Source organism: Ooceraea biroi, chromosome 12, assembly GCF_003672135.1.
Source record: "Ooceraea biroi isolate clonal line C1 chromosome 12, Obir_v5.4, whole genome shotgun sequence".
Taxonomy (NCBI): Eukaryota; Metazoa; Arthropoda; class Insecta; order Hymenoptera; family Formicidae; genus Ooceraea; species Ooceraea biroi.
This window is the reverse complement of record NC_039517.1, coordinates 12,424,763-12,449,502: the sequence shown is the minus strand read 5'-3', so window position 1 is coordinate 12,449,502 and position 24,740 is coordinate 12,424,763. Positions and strand designations below refer to the sequence as shown.

The window sequence follows — 24,740 nt, the reverse complement described above, 5'->3', positions numbered from 1 at the left end:
GGAAATTTTTTAAAGTATCCTCCGGAATACTTATAAATTATTAATATGTATGTCATATATGTCCGTTAGAAAGCTTACCTTTTTCGAAAAAGAGGTGCGGAAACGATGTCGAGCACATTTCTGAACAATGCATAATATAATTATATCTATAGATCGTGTAATATGAAATGTCGGATTTTTTTATCAATCGCAACTTGGTCACACTGATTGTGAAAGAATATCTGTCTAACAGCTACGTAAATCTTCCATTCTAACTTCATTTGTATATGTTTCTTGGCAGTTTGCTGTAGAAATAACAGTAATCCGAATATTTAGAAAACAATAGCGGTAAATTACCAAAAAGTACCTATGTGAAGTTGGCCCCCCAACATTAAAATTAAAAAAAATGAGTACTGAGTGCCCCCCGAAGAGTTCTAGAGTACTCAGTCGATTTTAGAAAGAGTTCTGCCATTTAAAGTGACGAAAACATCATTTGAACACCCTGGGGGGCTAACTTCATGTTTGGTAAATTCAAACTGCTATAACTTCTTTATTTTAAACTTTAGCGCATCGATTGTTAAGGATAATTTAGAGTACTCGTCGGGGGGCTACCAGTACTCTCAATAGAATATCGAATTTGTAAAAACAATTTTACTCAGAACAATCTGGAAATTTTTCAAAACATTTTCTCGGAAATTTGGTGTTTTCTCAACAGTACTGGTAGCCCCCCGACAAGTACTATAGATTATCCTTAAGGATCGATGCTCGGAAATCGAAAATTAAAAAGATACAGCATCTTGAAGTTGGAAATATTTCGAACGTGTAACTTCAAGACATTGTATCTTTTTAATTTTCAATTTCCGAGCATCGATCCTTAAGGATAATCTATAGTACTCATTGGGGGGCTACCAGTACTCTCAATAGACTATCGAATTTGTAAAAACAATTGTTCACCCAGAGGAACATAGAAATATTTCCAACGTGTAACTTCAAGGCGCTGTATCTTTTTAATTTTCGATTTCCGAGCATCGATCCTTAAGGATAATCTATAGTACTCGTCGGGGGGCTACCAGTACTGTTGAGAAAACACCAAATTTCCGAGAAAATGTTTTGAAAAATTTCCAGATTGTTCTGAGTAAAATTGTTTTTACAAATTCGATATTCTATTGAGAGTACTGGTAGCCCCCCGACGAGTACTCTAAATTATCCTTAACAATCGATGCGCTAAAGTTTAAAATAAAGAAGTTATAGCAGTTTGAATTTACCAAACGTGAAGTTAGCCCCCCAAGGTGTTCAAATGGTGTTTTCGTCACTTTAAATGGCAGAACTCTTTCTAAAATCGACTGAGTACTCTAGAACTCTTCGGGAGGCACTCAGTACTGTACTCATTTTTAAAAAATTTTAATGTTGGGGGGTCAACTTCACATAGGTTATAAACCTAAAGCTAGAATGGAAGAATTACACACCTGTTTCACAGATAATCTCTCTCAGTGTGACAAAGTTGCGATTGATAAAAAATCCGACATTTCATATTATAGACGTAATGCATATAAAACAATTTCCTACACAAATTATGCCGTGGTGTCTCGTCCGGATGGATAAAGAACTATGTAGTCATGCTGTGCTGACTACATATCCAACAGAGTTTTAAAAACCATAAATAAAATGGAAAAACGGGGCCCTTCAGTCCCGTCGCGCTGCGCACGGCCCGCGGCGCTGCGCGCGCATGTAACCTCATTGTGTTTTCTGTTCTTGCAGAGTCCACAGAGTTCGTTGTATTGTATGTTTTTTCTTTCGTTTTTCTTCGTTCATCGTCTTAGTATTGACCATGTCACGACATCAGAGGGAACGCTCGCTGATTTCATCGAGGAATCGCATGCATACACATCAGGAGAGATTCCGTGAGCGTCAGCGGATTGTGTCCGCGATCCTAACCTCTCTCGAGGTTCGCCCGATATTTCTCACATTCAGATTGCATTACCTATTATTAATTAATGTTTGTTCTTTTCTCATACGGTGTCCATTGTCGCAATATTATATCGAATGTCGATATTTATCTGCCGGTTTTGGGTGAGCATTTACGTCTTTTTTACTGACTATCTACCGCTTCCTGTTACCGGTATATATACACATGTATGATTAGTGTAGCAGTGATTAGTGCAGCATATGGCGCGTAAGGTTCGCACGAGGATCGTCAAGCAGACTTATAGTCTCCGCGTCGTTGATACGCGAGCGCTTTCTAACCTCGCAGAACTTCGAGGGATTCGCCACGTGGGATCTTCGCGGGATTTTCCTGTTCTACGCCTTGTGGCCGCTTGGTGCAAGCCGTGAGCGAAATTTTTCGCTTACGCAGTGTCGTAACTCCCCGACATCCAGCGAGGTGTCGGAGGATATTCAAAGACCGGCGAGTCTTGTCCCGCATGCGGACTTTACGACACTCTCGGACGGGCCTGGCGAGGTATCCGTACCGTTGACTCCCTGAACGGAACGTAGACGAGCAGCCGGCCCTTGCTGGCCGGGGCGACGACCTAGGTATGTCTCCTTGCCATAAGGAGATCATAACCGACTGCTCACTTCTACTGTGTTCCGCTTCTCTCTCCCTTTTTTCCTTCCCTTTTCAGTGACTGCCTCCCCGTTAGCGTTGGAGGACCTCACACTGTTACCGTTTTTGACCCTGTGGCCAGGGCGACGATCGGGCATGGCGGACCTGCGGAGTTCAGGTCCAGGCCGACTTCTCTCTATGAGAATAACCTGCATCACCGTTACAGCATCGGGATTGTCTATCTTCTGGGATGCTCTCGCAATCGTGGTATATTCCAGTCTTAGGGAAGGATTGAGGACTAACCTCTTCGGTGAGCGTGGCTTCTTTTAGCAGTGCACCGAAACCAGACCGGAAAAGATATGGTAGATTTAATCAGCTCTTCTATGGCGACTGCTGGCTCTCGTCCAATGACAACCGCGGTTCATTCCGTCCGTGTGACTTTGAACTGTTGGGGCAGTGACCTTACGGGGCTCTCGAAGGTCGGATCTCCGTCTCCAGATGTCAGTAGACGGAGAAAACACTATCAGCAAAATGGAAGTATCCGCTCGTTGACGGAATACCTTGTTTCGTCTTTCTCAGACGACGAGGGTTGTTTCAGCACACCCTGTCTGACAGCCTCTACCACCGGCTCCCTTTTTTGACAACGGTCTTGCTATTCGTGTCGACCCACCGCCAAGCGCGTTCAGCAGTAAAGCGAGTGACGGGCCATCGGCTGGCCAAGCCGAATCAGATTTTTTCTGTCCCGCCAAGCATCCCCTTTAGCTTCTTCGACTTCACGGGTGAAATGATCTTCAGGTGACCCCAGTGGATCCACTTTTTCAATCGCAAGCGGCTATCGCTAATGGCTTGCAGAAACGGTTCGAACGGCACCATCTATTGTGCAGTGTCTCCGAAGGTGGCGAGTAATAGCCTTACCTGCAGGTTCGTCCACCAGCTTGTATCGCCTGACACGACTTGACCTTTCTTTCCGTGCAGTGTCACGATGGCAGGGACACAACAAACAGCCCCTCCGCGTAATGTATCTTTGCATCCCCAATCGAGGAAGGATTTTTTCATGGTGGGCCGCACCAGAACGTCGGCTTCCTGCTCCTGAATTCGCACCCGACACTACACCCGGCAGAGTCAAAGGGTTGTTTGACCGTCTGCACGAATCGAGAGCGAGAGATAACATCTGCTCTCAGCTATTCGGCTTACCGTCTATACGAGTTCCTTCTTCCGCTGTTCGATTCTTATCTGTCGGAATGGTCTCTGTCCGCGCGGAGAACCGCTCACTGCATTGCGGATATTTAGCGGTTATGAGCCTTCGCTGATACTTATCACATTTGGCCTGTGAGCTATTGCCTTTTTGTGGAGGAATACATTTTTTTTTAAAATTACGCGAACTGATCGCATTCCGGTCTCCATTTTATATATGGAAGATTGACGTACTATAGCCTCAAGATGCTAAATTGTACGACATTGTGCATCTTGAACGCATCTCAGCTGGTATCGTTGCACTCCTCTCTTTCTCTGTTATTAGTAACGAACTTTATGGTTTTGTCTCGTGGCCTGTCCACGACACCTTCCACTTTTCCTGCGACCGTCTGCTCCCTGGTTAGGGCATTGCGACGGAGGAATTCTCAATCCATCGTATTTTTACACGATTTTCGATCTTTAGACGCTCTGGAAGAGGTCTATCGACGAAAGATGTCAGCCTTCTTGGATCTATTCTTCTTTTTGGGCGCCAAATGTAGCTTGGGTTGCAGCTACGATTCTATTTACCGATCTGCCAATGATACTGAATGTGTTATGAGATCCTCGGTGCTCTATCCGAGATTTCACACACATAATTGCTTGCTTCTAGCGGTTTACCCTATCCCGTTTATGCAGCTCTATATGACCTGCTTCATTTCAAGACAGCTGAGAGACAGAAGCTTTTGGTCCTGGAGACTCTTTCTCAAACCTATGGCGTGTGGATGTCACCCTCCGGATATCTGAGTTCAGATTACAATCGGATTGGCGTTTTCTCTAACGTTATTTAGTGCGCTGCAGCTCGCTCTGGCTCCGAGGGTCCTCTGTTCTTTGATGTACCTTTAACGAGCTGGCGAGCTCCATAGAAGGTAACCCCCCATGTGGATGGGTTTGGTGCTTCGGAACGGCTGTTTCTAGCACTTTTTACGTTCACGCTCTTATGCTAATAGTGTGCTATGCTGTAGCGTATTTTGCCGCAGATTTTCAAGTCTGCAATATCACCGGAGATAGACGGAGATGGCGCGCACAGCGCAATACTTACTTTTCTCGTTTTTTATATTGCCTTCCTCGGCACTGTCATTACAGTCGCCGCATCAAGAGTTCCAGTCATCGATGCTGAGTCACTACTGCCTACTCGGGCGTCCAATCGGGCTGAGACAGCATTTAGTCTTTTCGTCGCAGAGTTGGTTGCATTAATAGCAACCGTGAAACGTTGAGGCTTCCTGGTTCTTCGCCCCTGATTTAGGAGCGATTGCTGTGTTTATCATATCTCGATAGTATGATCTGCCTCAATTACTGGGAACTCCATAGGACGTTCACCTTCACAGTGTGAAAGCAGCTTCGTTTACCCGATATATTTGCCGATTCTTGCACTGTACTCTGCTATTGTATACTCCTTATACTATATCTCTACTTCGATACAGTCCTTCTCGGTTGCCACATGCCCAATAATCTCATTCTATCTGTATCTGCGCCCGTTGGCCAAGTTGGCGTCTATATTTTCTTCTGTCTGTACTGCTGTTACTATGACACTAGTCCTTCTTCTAGCGCCACGATCCGATCAATATGCTACTCTCTCACAGTCGTTATATCTCTGTTTATCGTTCACTATGGGTCAAGCCATCATTCGGATGCCGGACATTCGGATAACATCAACCGCCAGTTGCGCGCAACTGCTATCTATTTTTCCCGGTTTTTTCTGTCGTCTGGATCTGTGTATTGTTCCTTTTGCTTGCGCTCTATCTCGACCCCGCCAGGAATCTTCATGCGGTCGATTATATTTCTTTACTCTATCCTGCGTGATAACAACTTATTATTATAAGACTATCATCGCGAGCCTTTTGGATTTTGTTTTATCAAGAAATCTTTATGTTTCTTACTCCGAAATTTATGCCTCGTTATGAGGGCTAATTGTCTTGGTTCTTGTAGTTATTTCCGTCTCCCGTCTTTTCGTAAGACATACGGTTGGTTCCGACGGGTGGCACTTATCGGCCTTCCTGTATAACCCGTTCGCTCGTAAGCGGAATATCACTCAATTCGCAGTACTTCCTTGTCGTCCTGACCTGACGATGTCGCTCCGGCGGCACGAAAACGAGCGTGAGCAATGCTTTCGGTTTATTTCCTTTTTCGTTACCGCAGCTACTTTGCTTGCGGATTGATCGTTCTTCTTATAATATTATTATACTATTTTTACACCAGTCTCAGGAGTCTCCTATAGTAGACTGGTTATGACCCTTATTTGTCTGTTGCTGTTCTAATTCCTTTGGTTGGTTTTTTGCGCCCACAGGTGCGCCCAGTTCCTTTCTTTGGAGGATGTACAGGCTTTATAATGTACCCCTGCTTCCTTGGATTTTCTACCAAGCGTTATGATAATTTGGTACTTCTCGGCAAATCGCGCTTTGAATAACTACATAGTTCTTTATCCATCCGGACGAGACACCACGGCATAATTGTATAATTAAACGAACTTACCTGTAAGTGAAGTTCGATTGTAATTATGCCTGGTGTCTCGTCCGGATGGATTTTCCCCACCCAAAGTCTTTGGCTTCTTTCCTCCCTCTATGTTAGGCGATTTGCCTCGCAACTTTGAAATAATGAGGTTACGTGCGCGCGCAGCGCGACGGGACTGAAGGGCCCCGTTTTTCCATTTTATTTATGGTTTTTAAAACTCTGTTGGATATGCGGTCAGCACAGCATGACTACATAGTTCTTTATCCATCCGGACGAGACACCAGGCATAATTACAATCGAACTTCACTTACAGGTAAGTTCGTTTAATTATACAATTAATTATCATATCTTAAAGTAGTAGCAACTGTGACATACGTATAGAGATATATCCCATACAGCACAGAAGCTTGCAACAACATTGCAGTAATATTGGAAACATTGCAGCAACATTTGCAATATTACTGCAATGTTGTTGGAAGTTTCTGTGCTGTATGGGATCTGACATGCTGACATCGAAAATTTTAACTTTTTCGATTTTAATGTGTACATTGTGAACTTCCACACCACCTTTGAGGTGCCACTAATGGTGCGTTTTTGACGTGAATACGTCTTTTTTAAGTGGACCTTCGCCTGGAGCCCTATTCTACCACATTATACTATTTTGTCACATTACACGATTTTGTGTACAGACAAGACATCTTTCGATTTTTAGTGTGATGTCAATCTTTCGCAGACATGATACCTTAGCACACTTTTCGATTTTTAGTGTGATGTCAATCTTTCGCAGACATGATACTTTAGTACACTGTTCGATTTTTAGTGTGTGTGCCTGTTGTAGACAAGAATAATGTGTGCAAAATCGTTTGCACACATTTCGGTATTGTATATAAAAATAATATAATAAAATTACGTATATGAGAAATTATGTATACGAGCAACTAGCACTTTCATTGTCAGCATATAAAGTACAACTAGTTTTCTTTTTCGTCGGGCAGGTTGTATATAACTTGTCAGACTGCATACGAGATAAATGCTGTTCATTTATTGCCATATTCGCAGCTGTTTCGCCTCTGCTCTTCAACGCTGATTTTAATACACAAGTCGCATTAAGGAGGTTCGGGTGCTTCATCGGGGGGAGTAGTGGGACGCGGTAGGATTCTATGCTGACTTGGCAACAGCACATTAGCGTTCACCGCAAAATTCAAGCGTTAACCACAAAAATGACAGATAAATAAAATTATCAATATAACCGCACTGACAGCCACTATGACATTCTGACATTCGCAACACGAAGTTCGAGCCAAGCGAGAGAACCAATCAGTATACTATACTCGATTGCGCTGTTGCCACATTTGTTAGTTTCCAATTTCTCAGCAGACGAAAAATCAGGCAATTTCATTTTTAATAATTAATTTCTCTATGAAATATGCGATAATCTCCCTCCTTTTTTCTCTCATTTATTTGTAAATTATTAAGGTAAATGTGCACATTTTTTTTCTTTGTCATTTGCATTTTTTCTTGCATTATTTCATTCTGAAATTGTGTACTATGTCATTACCCATAAAAGCCTATGAAAAAAGGAAAATCTTTTGAATCGATATTTTTCAAAACGGGGCCATGAAAAATTCCAAAAAATTCACATAATTCTATTTTGCATTGCAGAACAATATATTAAAATTTCACGAGGTTGGCTGCATTTTTTGAAGCACCTGAACCTCCTTAACACACGTTGAAGAAAGTTTATTGCGTTTTTTGGATTTTAAATCCGTTAAAAGTGAGAATGTTCGCTCTGGATCTGCATTTGAATTTGGAAGTGATCGGACAGCACTCAAAAGATTTCTCAAATTGGGATATTTATAAACGCTATTGGGCAAATGGCGCAGCAATATTTTTTCCCACATTTCATCAAATTCTAATAGAAATAAAATTTGTTTCTCTTCTGTGGTGAAATCAACCGGTAATGAAAACCACTCGTTTTTTAAAGATTCTTCATCGAAACCACCAATAGTTTTTGCAATGAAAGAAACATGCTGGAACGACGTGTTTCTATTACTATCGAATACGGCTGTAGATGGAATGAAAACTTGCAATTTTTTTCAAAAAGTCGTTGTTAACTGGCAATCTTTTACGTATTTCCTCTGCAGCAGTTACGTAAAAGTGTAAGCAGTGTTGTCGAACTTGTGTAACTGCATCAATGTGACCTTCTAATATTAAATTATCAAGGTACTCTTCACATTCTGATCCAACAAGAATATCATTTATATCCTTTTGATTTTCTTTCTGTGCAAAATTTATATTTGTGGCTACATCTTCCAAGTAATCTTTCTTCAAAAAGTTTCGACACATTTGCAAGAGAAAGTTACTTGATTTTAATTGCAATAAGTGGACTCTTGTTTCTGTGGATTGGAAGAATGCATTGAACGCATTAAAGAAATGTAAAACATATTTGAGGAAAAGAAAATAAGCTTTTAATTCTACATTATCTATCATAGACAAAAGATGTATTGCAGATTTACATTTTTCACTTACAACCATTTCTTGCAAAAAATGTGTAATAGTACACCATGACTGAAGAAGTCTCTCAACGCATGTGTAGTGAGACAGCCAGCGTGTATCACTTAGTCTTAAAATTTTGCGATACTTTTCTTGAAAGCAATTGCAAAATTCGTGAAAAATTGCCGTACGTTTCGGACTACTGTTAATATAAGAAGCTATTTTTTTTTAACTCGTCACAATATGATGGTATCTTCGCACATGCAGCATGAGCAGCTAATGCAGAGGAATGACATGGGCATGGAAATATTAGTAACTGTTTTGTTAAATCTTGACTACGTTGGTTGTTTGACTCGTACACTATTTTATTGAGTCCTTGTATTCTGTGTTAAAATATATTTTGTATTAAAAGAAAAAATAGCATTATATGTTTGTTTCTACCTCAAACGTTAAAAGTAAATGAAATGTAGTTAAAAGTGGATCGATAGACGTTAAAAAAGTAGATGAAATGTTGTTAAAAGTGGATCGATAGACGTTAAAAGTAGATGAAATATTTTAATCCTAAATATAATAGGGTTAGGAAAATAAATAAAAAAATTTTTGTTAAAAAATATAATTTATTATAATTTGTTATGGCGCTTAGACCACCACTTATACATTTTAAATACATTTTGCATCGCGCAATGTTTTAAATGTTTATCGCATCGTAGTGTATCGACCATATTGAACAATGTGGGTATATCCTCGTAATCGTTTTCCATGTTTTCAATTGGTGCTGTTGTATCTTCGTCGAGCAGATCTCATAGCCATTGACATTTTTGAAGTCCCTTAACGTAGATGAGTGAAGGTGAGTCATCGGTATTATCCGTCATGACAGCGGTGGTAATCAGACGTCTCGCCATGCTGTATGGAATGCAACCATCCTGCCATCGTAATCCATGATGCTTCGCTGTTAGCCACGAAGCATGAGATAGCTCGCTCTTCGTGAGGAAATGCCATGGACTCGCAAATATGTAGTGCGATAGAACGTGTCCCTCTCTCAGCACCGCCACTTCTTTCATGATGAATCGGTTGCGGTCGACGATAAAACCTTGCAGGTCCACAAATGTCGGTACACCGGTCATTATGTCATTTGTGATGTTACACTGCGATCGGTTACAAAGCATCTCTTACACTAGTCTCTTCTCACACACATATACGTGTTTTATATTATTACCATCGTCTTCCTCTAAATGGTTTTGCGCACAACATTGGTCAAGGGGCTATACTCGACTACGCGATCGTGCAAGATTAGACAGTAGGCTGTAGTATTCGCCGGTATGTCTTCCATGCAGTCGAACTCTAATTGCACGTCAACGGTGGCAGTCTTCACAGATTCGCTCTGTCGCGAACAATCGATGACGACGAAGAGGCCGCAAGATCCAAATTTGTTGATGGGAAGAAGCGCCTCATCATGATTGCCTCCATAATACGATTTGTAAAATCGCGCGTACATATCATACAGGATGGCATATCTCTTCTTACCGAAATCGAGGTTCAAATCGTCGTATGGATAAAATTCCGAGTTTAGATAAAGTTTCACATTAGTTAATTTGCAATCGTCGAATCGAGTTATCGATCTCATTTTGTTATTCTTTCGACCAGTCTGCAACGCAAAAATGACGTATCGCTGCTTCTCGAGTTGCGTTGTTGCCTTGACGGTCCACGAATGCTTAGTCGTGCTCTGCAGCAAAGGAGATTCTTGCAGATCCCACGAGCGGAAACTCATGCTCAGAAATCTTCCACTCTCTAGAGTTCGTGGCATAGCCAGCTTATTGATCTCGTTCAATGCGACGTGGGGCATACGCCACTGTACTTTGAGTAATTTAATCTCAGGCTGGATCTCAACATCTCCTCTTAGACAATTGTTGTCGTTGCGCAAGCGTATGAGAATTAATTCATGACGTGCATTAATCACCACACGTCTGTAGTCTTCACAAAATCCCAGCAGCATGCTAAGCGGTACGCAAAAATTGAAGTGGCCCTCTTCGCCGTTTGAAAAATGCACGATATCCCATCCAGCATTCTTCAGCATCTCATTCCTTGATGTCGTCAGAGATACATAGTTTTTCAGAGTGGAGGTTATTCCGACGTTTCTGCTGCGATCAATGTCCACACCGTTGAGTTCGTAGCGAATCTCATTGAACATGAACGCTACGCAATTGTTCGCCAATACCACATGCTTATTCGCTGTGTGTTTCTTTATCGTTAATTTACCCTCGATTTAGAGAAAACTCTCGTATGGTAACGTATACAAATGTTGATGTTGTATAGGTATTCATATCTCATCGCTGTATCCAAACGTTGTGTTGGCATACGGATTGTACGTGTGAGTCTCGATTTTGACGATGCGATCGTCGAAGACGGGCTCACCACCAATATTTAGTATATCAGTTATGTTATATGTCGTACGATGAATCCCAAGGATCGTAAGAATGCAACTTTCGATGCGGTGAGCTTTCTTCTTTTATCAGGTTGTTGAGTTGTATTATCACTCGATACCGTAACAGCAGTTGATTTCCTCGGAAAAATATTACCTCTCGCAAAATTGTCGTTTAACACGAGCATTACCAACGCTCCCACGTTCTGTTACTCTTGCCGCCGCCGCACGTGTAATCTAATGGTAATCTCCTCGCCGCGAAAATCGAGTAGTCGTCCCTCTTAATCTACAACGCGTATCGTTAGCTCCGTAACGCTCCTGACGACGATCGGAAGGTAAATGATCTGCGTAGGTGTTTCTGATATTTTATATCCCGGTGCCACCCTCGGCAAGAATTCATGTATCGTGTGCACGCGTCTGCCATTGCTGTATGCACCGGCAGTCACGCTGCATTCCACACGAATAATGTTTACATTCATTATTTTTATCGACACATCCGATTCATGCCATTTTCCCGGTTGTAAGATACGATTCGCAGATACTCCTAGCAACGATCCTATGTTGTTAGGTTTGCTGAAATTCACTCTGTATGCGCACTTGATTTCACTCTTCATCGTGCTGTGATTAGCGCGCAGTACTATCGAATAATCCTCATCGTTGTCGTCCTCTCGCTTCGTTAGATGCGTGACGCTGCGCCGTGCACCGTCAACGGGACGTTTCACACGTTGCGAGTGTATGAGCGTGCGTTTTAGATATTGTTTTATTGTTCAATGCATATGATCCATCGGGAATCGTAATCTCCTTATCATCATCACCATAGTAGAATTTATTATTCGATAAGTTCACATTCGGTATCGTGTGATACGTTTCGAAGACAACCAGACCAAGTTCGTAATCACCATCACTCAAATCTACGGCTGGAAAGTAGTTTGTCGCGAGGATACTACTCTTGCCTGTCAATGTAAACGTCAACGACATGTCCCACATAACATTTTGATATATATAGTATATTCCATGTATAAACATTTATGTATATTGCATTTACGATGTATATACACTCATGATACAGTATACGTACATTGCATATAATATGTATGTACAAATGCAACTGGAATAATGTACAAGAAATATTCTGTGGATGTACATATGTACATGCAATGTACATTATATGTATAACTAATGTATATATGTTCTATATATTTTGTGGATATACATAACACATACATGCGTCTATACATATAGCAGATATGCAGTGACATATGTTATGTATATGTGTAAGTATGTAATCGTACCTTAGATATGTAATCGTATATAAGATGTATGTAGACATGTATGTGTTATTAATATCCACAAAATATACAGAATATACGGGTGAGTCTTAATGACTGTGTCAACGTTTTACCAGGAGAAATGGATTACCGACTGCAACTCTGGTAAACGGAACGGCACAGAGATGGCAGTTGCTATATATATATATAATATATATATATAGCAACTGCCATCTCTGTGCCGTTCCGTTTACCAGAGTTTACTAAAATTTTGCCAATTTATCGTGCGCACCCTGTATATATATATATATTGGGTCATTAAGTATGAAACTTTACAAATGTAAAAGCGCCATCTTTAACATTTGTTATCTCAAATTTGGCGCCAGACGTCAGTATCAGGTTAGGTTAGTGTGATAGATGTATGTTCGCTCTTCAAACGTCATATTTGTTTGTTCAAATATCTTCATTAGTTTTATTGGTGGATTCTTTTTTATAGAACTATGGAAAAGTCCAAAATTCGTGTGATTTATGAATATGAGTTCCGCCGTGGAACCACAGTGTCGAAGACAGCTCGTAATATCAACGCTGTATTTGGTGAAGGTTCAACTACTAAAGCAACGGTGGGCAATTGGTTCAAAAACTTCAGAGATGGAGATTTCAGCCTCGCTAATGAGCCACGTGGAAGACCAAAGACGAAGGTGGATAATGATCACTTGAGAGTCGTAGTAGAGTCCGATCCATCTCAAAGTACACGTGAATTGGCATCGATATTCAATGTTTCCATACCCACCATATTGGTTCATTTAGCTGCAATTGGTAAGATAAAGAAGTTGGACAAATGGGTCCCGCACGAATTGACCGATGCGCAGCAGGCGCAACGTCTAGAGGCTTCCCTTTCTTTGCTTTCCCGTCACAAAAATGGATCTTTTTTTAATCGAATTGTGACCTGCGATGAAAAGTGGATACTCTACGACAATCGTAAACGCTCACATCAGTGGTTGAACGCTGATAAACCACCGAGACATCACGCGAAACCCAACATTACACAGAAGAAGCTTATGGTGACTGTTTGGTGGTCCAGGTCAGGTGTTATCTACTACAACTTTATGAAACCTGGTACATCGATAACGGCTGAAGTATATTGCAAGCAACTGGACGAAATGATGCAACAACTTGCTATTAAACAACCGAAATTGGTCAATCGGTCAATGCCAATCCTGTTGCATGATAATGCTCGACTGCACACTGCACGACTGACCGTGGCAAAGCTACAGGAGTTGAAATTGGAAACTCTCCGTCATCCACCATATTCACCAGATCTATCACCTACCGACTATCACTTCTTCCGGAATTTGGACAACTTGTTGGTGGGAAAATTGTTCAATTCTCAACAGGCAGTCGAAACAGCCTTCCGCGACTTCATCGATTCCCGTACTCCTGGCTTCTATAGTAGAGGCATAGACCAACTACCACTAAAATGGCAGAAGTGTGTAGATAACATGGGCGCATACTTTGATTGAAAATAAATCATGTCCATGTGCCAAAAAATGCAAAAGTTTATGTTCTATTTGTAAAGTTTCATACTTAATGACCCAATATATATATATATATATATATATATATATATATATACACACACAGGGTGCGCACGATAAATTGGCAAAATTTTAGTAAAATAAACAACATACCACAAAAGTGTTATATTTTAAAATAAATTTATTCTTATATGTAAATGTATAAACATAGTCATTATTTTTTAAATTGTTCAAAAAAATCTCCATTTGCTGCAATAATAGACTCGATTCGACTTCGGAATCTTGAGCACACTTTAATTAACTTTTCTTTATCCATGGACATCATAATGTTTTCAATCTTAGCTTTAACAGCCTCTTTATTGGAATGAGGTTGTTTATTAACTTCTCTCTCACAAATGCTCCATACATAATAGTCTAAAGGATTTGCATCTGGTGAGCTAGGCGGCCAGATTTCCTTTGACCAGAATTCAGGAACAGTGACACTGAGAAATTCTTGCACCTTTTTGGCGTTATGTGCTGGTGCACCATCTTGTTGGAAGATAAAATGACGTCCATTTGCGACTTGCTTCATCCACGGTACAACTACTTCTTTCAAAACGTCAAGATAACATCAGCATTCACTTTCAAACCTTGTAGAAAAAAATGTGGGGTCATGATATCTCCTTCATTGCTGACAACACCTAACACCATCACTGTAGCAGGAAATTTCGTTTTCATGACAATTGGGACTTCATTAGGATTCTCACAGAGCCACCTGTTGTTTCTTCTGTTGACTATCTGGTCCTGCTGAAAATTCTTTTCATCGGAGAAGAAAATCAGAGGCTTTGCTTCTTTGGGATTTTTCAATTTTGTTAGCAGTTTCCTTGCTTTTTCAAAGCACTTTTCCTTTGTCTGCTGTGTCATAAACTGGCCTCTTCTAAGAACATACGATCTGTATCTGATATCTTCAGCAATAATCTTGCGAACCGTTGCATCCGACATCTGCTGTTCTCTTGCTATGGAGCGCATTGACTTTCCGGGATCTTCATTGATGATCTCCTGGATTCTGTGCACGATATCTGGATTTGTGCGATCCTTGCGTATCTTATGCGTTTTCCTTGCTGGTGTGGCGACATCAGGATCAGCATCGTACACCTTCTTCACGTTGTAAACTGTACGTAAAGGGATGTTATTGAAGTCCGCAATTTCCTTAGCAGTTCGCCCTGCACGTAGTCCAGCAATTACGGTTGCTCTAACGTCGTATTCCTTCGACATGATGATTGCTATCAACACTTAACCCTTATATCTGAAAACTATGATGTTACATCATAACCTTAGAAACATGGTTTTTCAAAATTATTAAGAAACACGTGAAATAAGGAGATGCAAAGTTATTGCTAATTTATCGCGCGCACCCTGTATATATGTTTTTGGTACATTTCAAGGACATTTTAAAAGACCTATATACATGCATATAGTTAAAAGCATTAATGATTATTTAATAAATATAGTTAGGTTTAGCAGTAAACTATATCGTTTTTTTAAAAACTATCAACGATTTAGTATCTAAGGTCTATTTCGAGGACATTGATACATTGACAGTCAAAGGGTTAATATGAGAACATATAGATGATTTACATATGAACAGTTATGAGGACTTGGATATATAAAATTCAATTTTTTATATAATTCAACACGGTTTGTCTTTAATAATGTCATCATGTATCTATATTTGATAACTGTATCGTATTTTCCAAAATATTAAGATGTTTCTGTGTATGGGTCTTTTCGAGGACATTCAAATTGTAGTAAGAGATACTGCCTCATCAGACTAGATCACATTTGCACTAATCAAATAATTACTGTCATGAAACCTTAGTGAATGCCAACACTTAAATTCCAAAATGTACTTAACATTTACGCGTCAAAATTAAGTTCAAAGGCCCCGAAAATGCCCATACATAGAAACCTGCTAATATTATAGAAAATAAAGTATACGTAGTAAATATATATGTATAGTGATATTGCTACCGACAAACGAGAATAATTAATGATTCGCAATCTTCATATCCTTTTCGCGTTACAAACTTATTAAAACACAACAAAGGTATTGAAACTGGATTTTATTGGGCCTGATTATCGTCAGGTCCAAAACGTTGCAGTTGCAATACTTTTGTTTTTCGAATTCGCAATTCAGTTCTTTACATGTTTACCCACCGTTTGTCCTTAGCAATACAAATAGATATATTTGTAACCATCTTGTATGTTCCATAATATATACAGATTTCTATGTATGGGCATTTTTGGAGACTTTGAAATTAAATTTGAAGCTTAAATAATTAATTCCTTATTTTTGACTTTAAGTATTGACGATCACTAAGATTTCAAGACATTAATCACTTCATCACTAAGATTTCAAGACATTATTCAATTCATTAATTGTTTGATTAATACAACTTTAATCTACTTAGTTATTGAGAATGAAGCTCGCAATTTCCGTTGAAAGTCCCCGAAATTGCCCATACATAAAAACCAGCCAATATTATGGAAAATACAATATAGTTAACAAATATATCTATATGGCGATATTGCTACGGACAAACGAGAATAAAGATTCGGTGCCTTGGTATTCTTTTCGGGTTACAAACTTGTTAAAACAAAAGTATTGCAATTGTAGCCGTTTGGAACTGCCTATGGAATGTCTAATTATGTATATGTTTCAACAGCGTTAGTCCTTAGCAACAAATAATAATAATAGACAAACATATTGAAACATATAAAGAATTGAGTAATGTAGAATCAGTTCCAAAAAGTTCCAGTTCCAATATCTTTGTTTTAATAAGATTTTAACGCGAAAAGAATACGAACACTGCGAATCGGACGAGAACCGGTACTTTCAACGTGGTATGGATGTTGGCTTACAAACACTGCGAATCATTATTCTCGTTTGTCTGTAGCAAAATCACCACATAGATATATTTGCTACCTATAATGAATTTTCCATTATATTGCCAGGTTTATATGTATGAGCTATTTCGGGGACATTCAACAGGAAATGCGAGCTTCAGTCTCAATATCTAATTAGATCACAGTTGTACTTATCATACATTTAATGTCTGGAAATCTTAGGGATTGTCACTGCTGAAATTACAAAATAACTAATTAATCATTTAAGTTTTAAAATTAATTTCAAAGGCCCCAAAAATGTCCATACATAGAAACGTGCTAATATTGTGGAAAATACAATATGGTTAGCAAATATTTTTACATGGTGATATTGCTACGGCCAAATGAGAATAATGATTCGCAGTTTTCGTATCCTTTGTGCGTTAAAAACTTATTAAAACAAAAGTACTGAAACTAGAACTTTTTGGAACTGACTCTACACTACCCAATTCATTATATGTTTCAATATATTTGTCCTTATTATTATTTATTGCTAAGGACTAACGCTATTGAAACAAATACAAAATTAGACATTATATAGTCAGTTTCAAGCGATTACAATTGCAATACTTTTGTTTTAACAAGTTTGTAACCGGAAAAGAATACGTAGGCACCGAACCTTTATTCTCGTTTGTCTGTAGCAATATCACCATATAGATATATTTGCTAACTATAATGAATTTTCAATAATATTGCCAGGTTTATATGTATGGGCTATTTCGGGGACTTTCAACGGGAAATGCGAGCTTCAGTCTCAATATCTAATTAGATCAAAGTTGTACTGATCATACATTTAATGTCTTGAAATCTTAGGGATTGTCACTACTGAAATTGCAAAATAACTAATTAATCATTTAAGCTTTAAAATTAATTTCAAAGGCGCCGAAAATGTCCATACATAGAAACTTGCCAATATTATGGAAAATTTATTATAATTACCAAATATTTTTACATGTTGATATTGCTACAGACAAACGAGAATAATGATGCGGTGCCTACTATTCTTTTCGGGTTAAAAACTTTAATTTTCTTTGATGTCTCCAAATTGTACCATGTATAAAGCAGTATTTACATATATTTGGTCTATTATGAGGACTTCACTTTGGTAGATTTTATGTTCTCGAATGTTACCATTTAAAAAATCTATAATTTTGAGGACAGTCCTTAGAATATACCATATAGAAAAAAAATAATGAGGACGGTCCTCGAAAGTGTAAAATGTCCTCAAAATGTACCATGCGTGTCAAAAAATGTCCTCGGAATATACCAAAAACATATATATATATATGTATATGAAAGGGCAGTTTTCGAGACATTTTGAAAGACCCATATTTCCCACCGTAGATATAGAGTACACCTTGAATAGAAATCATTGCCATTTGAATTTTTTAAAAATCTTGTGTACTTTCCAAGATAAATAGACCGACATATCGTAAGGCAGTTTTCAGGACTCATACAGTTTATACCGAATACAGTAATGTATGTCGTTCTCAATACTTTTTTCCTTTAGATATAACATGTATAAGTAGTTTCCTATCAAATTTAGTCTTTAGTGAATTAAAATTTAGAAGATAGAATCTACTTTTTGCACATGTCCTGAATACTACTCTTCAGTCGACTAATACACCCTCTGTCCAAAAAGAAACCGAACTTTTCGAAAGTAGAAGAAATTAGTGGCGCCATCTGTTGTACCTTTTTTGTTGTCGCAAGTGGTAACCTTCATTAGTGTTGTGTCAATTGTTTATATTATTTATGTCATTCGAAGCCGATTTATAGTGCCAAAAGTGACAGTGTGTTTTGACGAGCGGTCGGAAAATAAGTTTCAAACAAAGAGCTGCAATTGACTTTTGTGTTAAACTTGGTAAAAGTTTTACCGAAACGCATCAAATGCTTCAAAAAGCATACGGTGATGAATGCTTATCCTGTACTCAAGTTTACGACTGGTTCAAGCGATTTCAAAGTGGCCGGGAGATGCTTGAGGATGACGAAAAGTCGGGCCGTCCAAAAACTGGACTGAGCGAAGTTAACATCCAAAAAGTGCGTGATTTCATCAAAGAAAACCCGAAATCTTCCGTGAGATTGATTGAAGATGAATTGGGGATTCTAAAATCAACTGTGCATAATATTTTGACCGAGAGTTTAGGCCTTCGTAAATTGAATTCGCGATTTGTTCCCCACAAGTTGACCGACAACCAAAAAATGTATCGAATTGAGCACTGCAAGGACCTCATTAAAACCGCTCTTAAGGACTCAAACTTCCTTGAAACGATCGTTACTGGTGATGAAACGTGGTGTTTTGAGTATGAGCCCGAAACAAAGCGCCAGAGTGCTGAGTGGAGACCACCAGAAGAGGGGCATCCGAAAAAAGTCGCTTAGAGAAGTCAAAAGTGAAGACAATGATGATTTGTTTCTACGATTCCAAGGGCATTATCCACAAGGAATTCATTCCGTCCGGCCAAACAGTCAATGGAGAGTTTTATCTCGAAGTTTTGAAGCGACTGATAGCGAGAATTCGTCGCGTACGGCATGAATATCGTGATGCAGGCAGCTGGTCACTTTTGCACGATAATGCACCATCTCACCGTTCGGCCATTGTGAGACAGTTTTTGAGCAAATCTCAAGTTTGTGTGTTGGATCACTCACCATATTCACCTGATTTAGCACCCTGTGACTTTTTTCTCTTCCCTCGACTTCATTTGCCGATGAAAGGAAAGCGATACGATACCATTGAAAACGTTCAAGCGGCAGTAACCAAGACCCTCAACAGTATTCCAAAAACCAATATAAAAAACTCATTTAACGAGCTATTGACCGTGCCAAACGCTGTATCGAAGCTGAGGGAGAGTATATTGATTGAAATAAATGATTTGCACAATTATAATTGGCCTGCACTTTATTTTTTATCACAAGTTCGGTTTCTTTTTGGACAGAGGGTGTATATCGGCAGAAAGGCATATTTCAGGTCCTTTGTATTTTACGTCTAAAACACAAAATAATTTTATGATTTGAACGTTTCCGAGTCTGAATAGGAAGAAATGATCTTAATGAAGTTATTTTATGCTATGAGATATAACTAAACATCGTAACAATGAAAATATATACGAAAATCTCACGACCTGAAAACTACCTTTCGAACGAATATAATATATATATGTATGGGCAGCTTCCAGGTCCCTCATTTTTTCATTTTGTGGTTACTTCACCTTTTCGTTTTTCGTGTGACTATATATAACCAACAAGAGATTTTATTTTCGTTTCTCTTTGCTTAAATCGTTGAAATATATAATTATTGTAGACAACTTAAGACACTATTTTAAAGACAACAATTTAATAAATAAAGGCTGACTGTTCGCAAATGCATAAAAAGAACTAACACTAAAAATATTAATCGAAAATAACCATTCCGCATTAGACTTTTATGAAAACTTTATCTTCGATGCTTAAAGCGAGAGAGCGCGTCGAAGTCGTGACCCTATCGCTTTTTTATACTCGAAAGCATTTTTCGCAGAAATCTCGGCAACCAAGAGAGATATCGACTTCATTTAAAAAGCACAATATTCTGCATAGTCTGTACTAGTGAGATAGTCGGATTAGAATTTTACGAAACCTATATCTTCGATTATTAAAGCGAGAGAGCGCGTCGAGTCGTGACGCTATCACTTTCCGCCTTTTTTATACTCAAATGCATTTTTTCCTGAACTATCGACAACCATTACAGATATCGACATCACTAACTAACCACAACATTATGCACTCTGGAATTCATTATACTCTGTAATAATCGGATTGCAGTATTGTTGGAACTTTCCGAAACCTATATCTTCGATTATTAGAGTTCTCCGCGAGAGAATACACCGATATGGTGATAACGTATGGGATGGCGGGTGAAAACGGAAATGCCGCGGTACGTCTTTACGCGGAAAGATTTCCTGACCGTGTACATCCGTCGTACGTAACACTTACGCGCTGTATCCAGCGATTACGGGAAACCGGATCCGTCGTTCCAAATCGCGTACGACCCGGTGCAGTAATGCGTCACGACGTTCGTACAGAAGAACGGATTTTACGGGAATTCGAACGAAATCCCAGAAACAGCGTGCGTCGCGTTGCTGGTGCACTTGGAATTTCCAACAGTTTGGTGCATCGTACATTACGGCGTAGTGGTCTAAGACCTTACCACTATCAACGTGTGCAGCAACTTCTTCCCGGAGATGCACAACCGCGCATCTTCTTCTGTGAAGGTATTTTCATTACTCTTATTTAACATTTACAGTATTTGTTGTGCATTCGTGTTAATTCTCAATAAAATGCATGTAGGGTTCCTCGCGCAGTGTCGGCGGAATATTTCTTTCCCCGACCGCATCCTGTGGACGGACGAGGCCACCTTCACACCGAACGGGGTGTTTAACTCTCACAACTTCGTACGTTGGGAAGAAGAAAATCCGCACGCTGTTCGACAAGGCGCATTTCAGCGCCGTTGGGCCATAAATGTTTGGGCCGGCATGATTGGAGATCAAGTGGTGAGTGCACCTTGTATTTCAGCTAATTTTCTTCCGCACTTATCTACTAACGTTTCTTGATAATTCTCAGATCGGTCCGTACTTCCTTCCGCCCAGGCTAACCGGGCAATTATACGCAGAGTTCCTCGCAAATCAACTTCCAGCTCTTCTTGAAGATGTCCCTCTCGACGTACGGGCGGAGTTGATTTTTCAACACGATGGAGCTTCTGCACATTTTAGCAGGCAAGTACGGAATCTTTTAGACGCGCGTTTTCCGGACAGGTGGATGGGTCGAGGTGGCCCAATCATCTGGCCGGCACGGTCGCCTGATTTAAATGTACTCGATTATTTTGTATGGGGGTACATTAAAACTGCGATAGAGGACCGGCGTGATGGTACGGAACAAGAAGTTCGTGAAGCTATTGTTGCGGCCTTCGATACCATCACGCCGGACATGGCGCACCGTGCGACGCGCAATATTACTCGAAGAGCCGAAATCTGTGTACGAGAAGGAGGACGGCACTTCGAACAATTCTTACATTAATTAGTTAGAGTGGATTAGGCCTATTGGGGAAACCACTTAAAAAAAACGCACCATGCTATCTACTGCAAAGTGGTGTGGAAAAGATAGCACGAAAATATTAAATAATACTATGGTGAATAATATTAATCAATATGGTAAATAATTAGTAATCATACAATAATTTCTTATCATCTCATTCACGCGCGCGAGTTGCCGAGAAAGTGTTGTTACGTATTTCTTTTGTGATGTACACACAAGTTTTATTTATTAATATTAATAATATTAATAATATTAATTAATAACCATATTAATTAACATTATTAATATTAATAAATAAAACTTGCGTGTACATCACAAAAAGAAATATGTAACAATTATTTTCCACGCGTTGTCTCGCATGCTGCTGTAATCCGATACCCGCTGTCGCGTCGCGCCGCCACTCGCGCGAGCAGCTCATCCTATTATTCCCGCCTACCCCGCCCCGCTCTGGCTCGCTCGCACTGACTTGCCGGTAGGCCGGACTAATACCGCGATATTTAATACTTAATAACTCGTTAACTATTGCGCAGATCGCAAAATGGTATAGGACATTTTAATACGATCTGACGTTATCTACCTGTGGGCGAAAGGTTTTTACCCTTGTGTGAAACACCCTGTATACAAGGATACAAGGTCGCTTTGCGCCCATACAGGGTTGGTGAGAGTAAAAGAAGTGTTGCATAGTTGCAAAATTATACTGTAATAAAGTAAGTAACTAATAATTTAGTGCGAAATATCATTTTGCTGATAATAAATGTTATTAATGCCATTAATAAAACGAAGAAAAAAAGTACTCTACAAAAGTAATGTTATCACAACAAAATTACCTTTTTAAAAAAAGGTACAAAAAAGGCGCCAAGTATATGCGCGCGAAGAAAAAAAGAACTCTACAAAAGTAATGATATCACAACAAAATTACCTTTTTAAAAAAAGGTACAAGAAAGGCGCCAAGTATACGCGCGCGAAGAAAAAAAGAACTCTACAAAAGTAATGATATCAAACCATTGCGCCAACTATAAAAATGGGTATTTATGCAAATCAGAAAATCTATTATTTTATTATTATGTATACAACATCCTATTCCAATCCAAGCGTTGTTTTAATTCTCTTTAAATATTATTATAGTATTTTTTCACAAAAATGTATGAAATCTTCAAATTGAACCAAGTGCAGAGAGAATGTATCGAAAATTAATTATTGTACTATTTAAAAAACTCAAGTGGTAGTATTCTTATCAATTAGAAAGAGAATATATGTATATATTGTTTTGAAAAATTATTGTTGTACTACTTTTAAAAAATAAAAAGTGATACATATCTTTTTATTGTCACTCTTCCTCTTCCAATCCAAGTGGTAGTAGCTTTCATTTATCACTTGGATTTTAATTTGTTTGAATTCTAATGGAAGGAATAGAAAACGTAGTAGAAAAGAATAAAAGAGGTTACAGTACAAAATGTAAAAAAATAATATTTAGTTAGTGCAAAAAACTTGGCGCTGTTAGACCGAGTAGTACGAGAAATGCTTTTCTCTCTTTCATCGTTTAAGGCCCAATTTCTTCACCTCTCGATAACTTTATCCAAAAGATATCTCGTAGAATCAGTTTCCTTCACCTTTGTAACCTGACAGAATATGGTAATTTATAATAACATTCTAGACACTTTGTGTCAAAAGTGAGTAGTATGAAGAATAGCTATCCGTTAAATACGTAATCAGAGATTTCAATAAAGAAAACAAATTTTTAGTTATCTGGAAGATAGCTATTGAGAGGTATGAAGAAACTGGGCATAATAGTAGGTGTGTATGTTCTCTCTCTCTCTCTCTCTCTCTCTCCCTCTCCCTCCCTCCCTCTCCCTCTCTCTATCCCTCTCTCTCTCTCTTTCTCTCTCCATCTATCTATCTTACGTAATCTTCTATGGGATAGTAGGCTCTTTTCTTTCTTTACGTAACAATGCTTAACTACATGCTATGTATCTGCGATACTAGGTGTTCACTTGTACGTAGCTCACAGTAAGGTAGTTTAGTACTGTACGTATTACGTTACATACGTGTACTATTTGTACCGATACCATGCATCGTTACACTAACGCCGAGTTAGCGGATATCCATTACACATACGGACGAGCAAATGGAAACAGCAGTGCAGCCCAACGTCTCTACCAGGAAACCTATCCACAATGACAATGTCCATCCAAGAATACATTTCGTGCCATTCATCGTTGTCTTGCTGAAACAGGATCATTCTTGCCTGCTACCGCTGACTGGGGGCGAGAGAGGTATGTCCGAACACCTGCTATTGAAGAACGTGTGCTCGACATTATCGCACAGGATCCAACAACTTCAACAAGACAGGTCGCCTCAGCAGTGGGGATTTGTCATTGCAGTGTGTGGAGAGTTCTTCGTCACAACCTTCTCTACCCGTATCATGTGCAGCGAGTGCAGGCTCTCTCACCAACCGATTACCCTCCACGTGTAATGTTTTGTGAATGGTACTTGCAGCGCTGTGTTGAACCTACTTTTCAGCAGCGTGTATTCTTCACAGATGAGGCAAACTTCACACGGGATGCAATCGTGAACTTCCACAACAATCACCAGTGGGCAGATGTAAATCCACATGCTATCACTCAGTCGCGACATCAACAATAGTTCTCGCTGAACGTCTGGGCCAGTATCATAGGAGACACTACCTCATTGGACCGGTTTTCCTGCCACCCAGGCTCAATGCTCACGATTACAGGAATTTCCTGGAAAATGAGTTACCTCCATTGTTGGAGGACATTCCATTGGAGACGCGACAGCAGTTGTGGTTCATGCATGACGGTGCCCCAGCCCACTTTAGT

At 39.4% G+C, this 24,740-nt stretch overlaps 3 protein-coding genes across 3 annotated transcripts; 2 read left to right on the top strand and 1 right to left on the bottom strand.

Moving 5' to 3' along the window:
* Window positions 1-9,923: 9,923 nt before the first annotated feature.
* On the bottom strand, window positions 9,924-10,883 carry LOC105279349. Its single transcript, XM_011339035.2, has one exon. The coding sequence runs from the start codon at window positions 10,881-10,883 to the stop codon at window positions 9,924-9,926; it is 960 nt and encodes a 319-aa protein (XP_011337337.2).
* A 7,846-nt stretch (window positions 10,884-18,729) lies between these two features.
* On the top strand, window positions 18,730-19,218 carry LOC105279342 (protein GVQW3-like). The gene has a single exon (XM_011339022.2). The coding sequence runs from the start codon at window positions 18,730-18,732 to the stop codon at window positions 19,216-19,218; it is 489 nt and encodes a 162-aa protein (XP_011337324.2).
* Window positions 19,219-21,027: 1,809 nt separating this feature from the next.
* LOC113563077 lies at window positions 21,028-22,030 on the top strand. Its single transcript, XM_026974152.1, has 2 exons — window positions 21,028-21,362; window positions 21,433-22,030. Exons 1-2 carry the CDS (start codon window positions 21,054-21,056, stop codon window positions 21,883-21,885), a joined length of 762 nt encoding a protein of 253 aa, XP_026829953.1. The 5' UTR covers window positions 21,028-21,053; the 3' UTR covers window positions 21,886-22,030.
* Window positions 22,031-24,740: the final 2,710 nt, after the last annotated feature.

Excerpts from the sequence above, each read along its gene's own strand:
- LOC113563077 (XM_026974152.1), top strand. The coding sequence starts at position 21,054 with ATGCACAACCGCGCATCTTCTTCTGTGAAGGTATTTTCATTACTCTTA. Across the intron at positions 21,363-21,432 it reads GCATGATTGGAGATCAAGTG|ATCGGTCCGTACTTCCTTCC; the intron begins GTGAGTGCACCT and ends GATAATTCTCAG.
- LOC105279349 (XM_011339035.2), bottom strand. The coding sequence starts at position 10,883 with ATGTTCAATGAGATTCGCTACGAACTCAACGGTGTGGACATTGATCGC.
- LOC105279342 (XM_011339022.2), top strand. The coding sequence starts at position 18,730 with ATGCTTCAAAAAGCATACGGTGATGAATGCTTATCCTGTACTCAAGTT.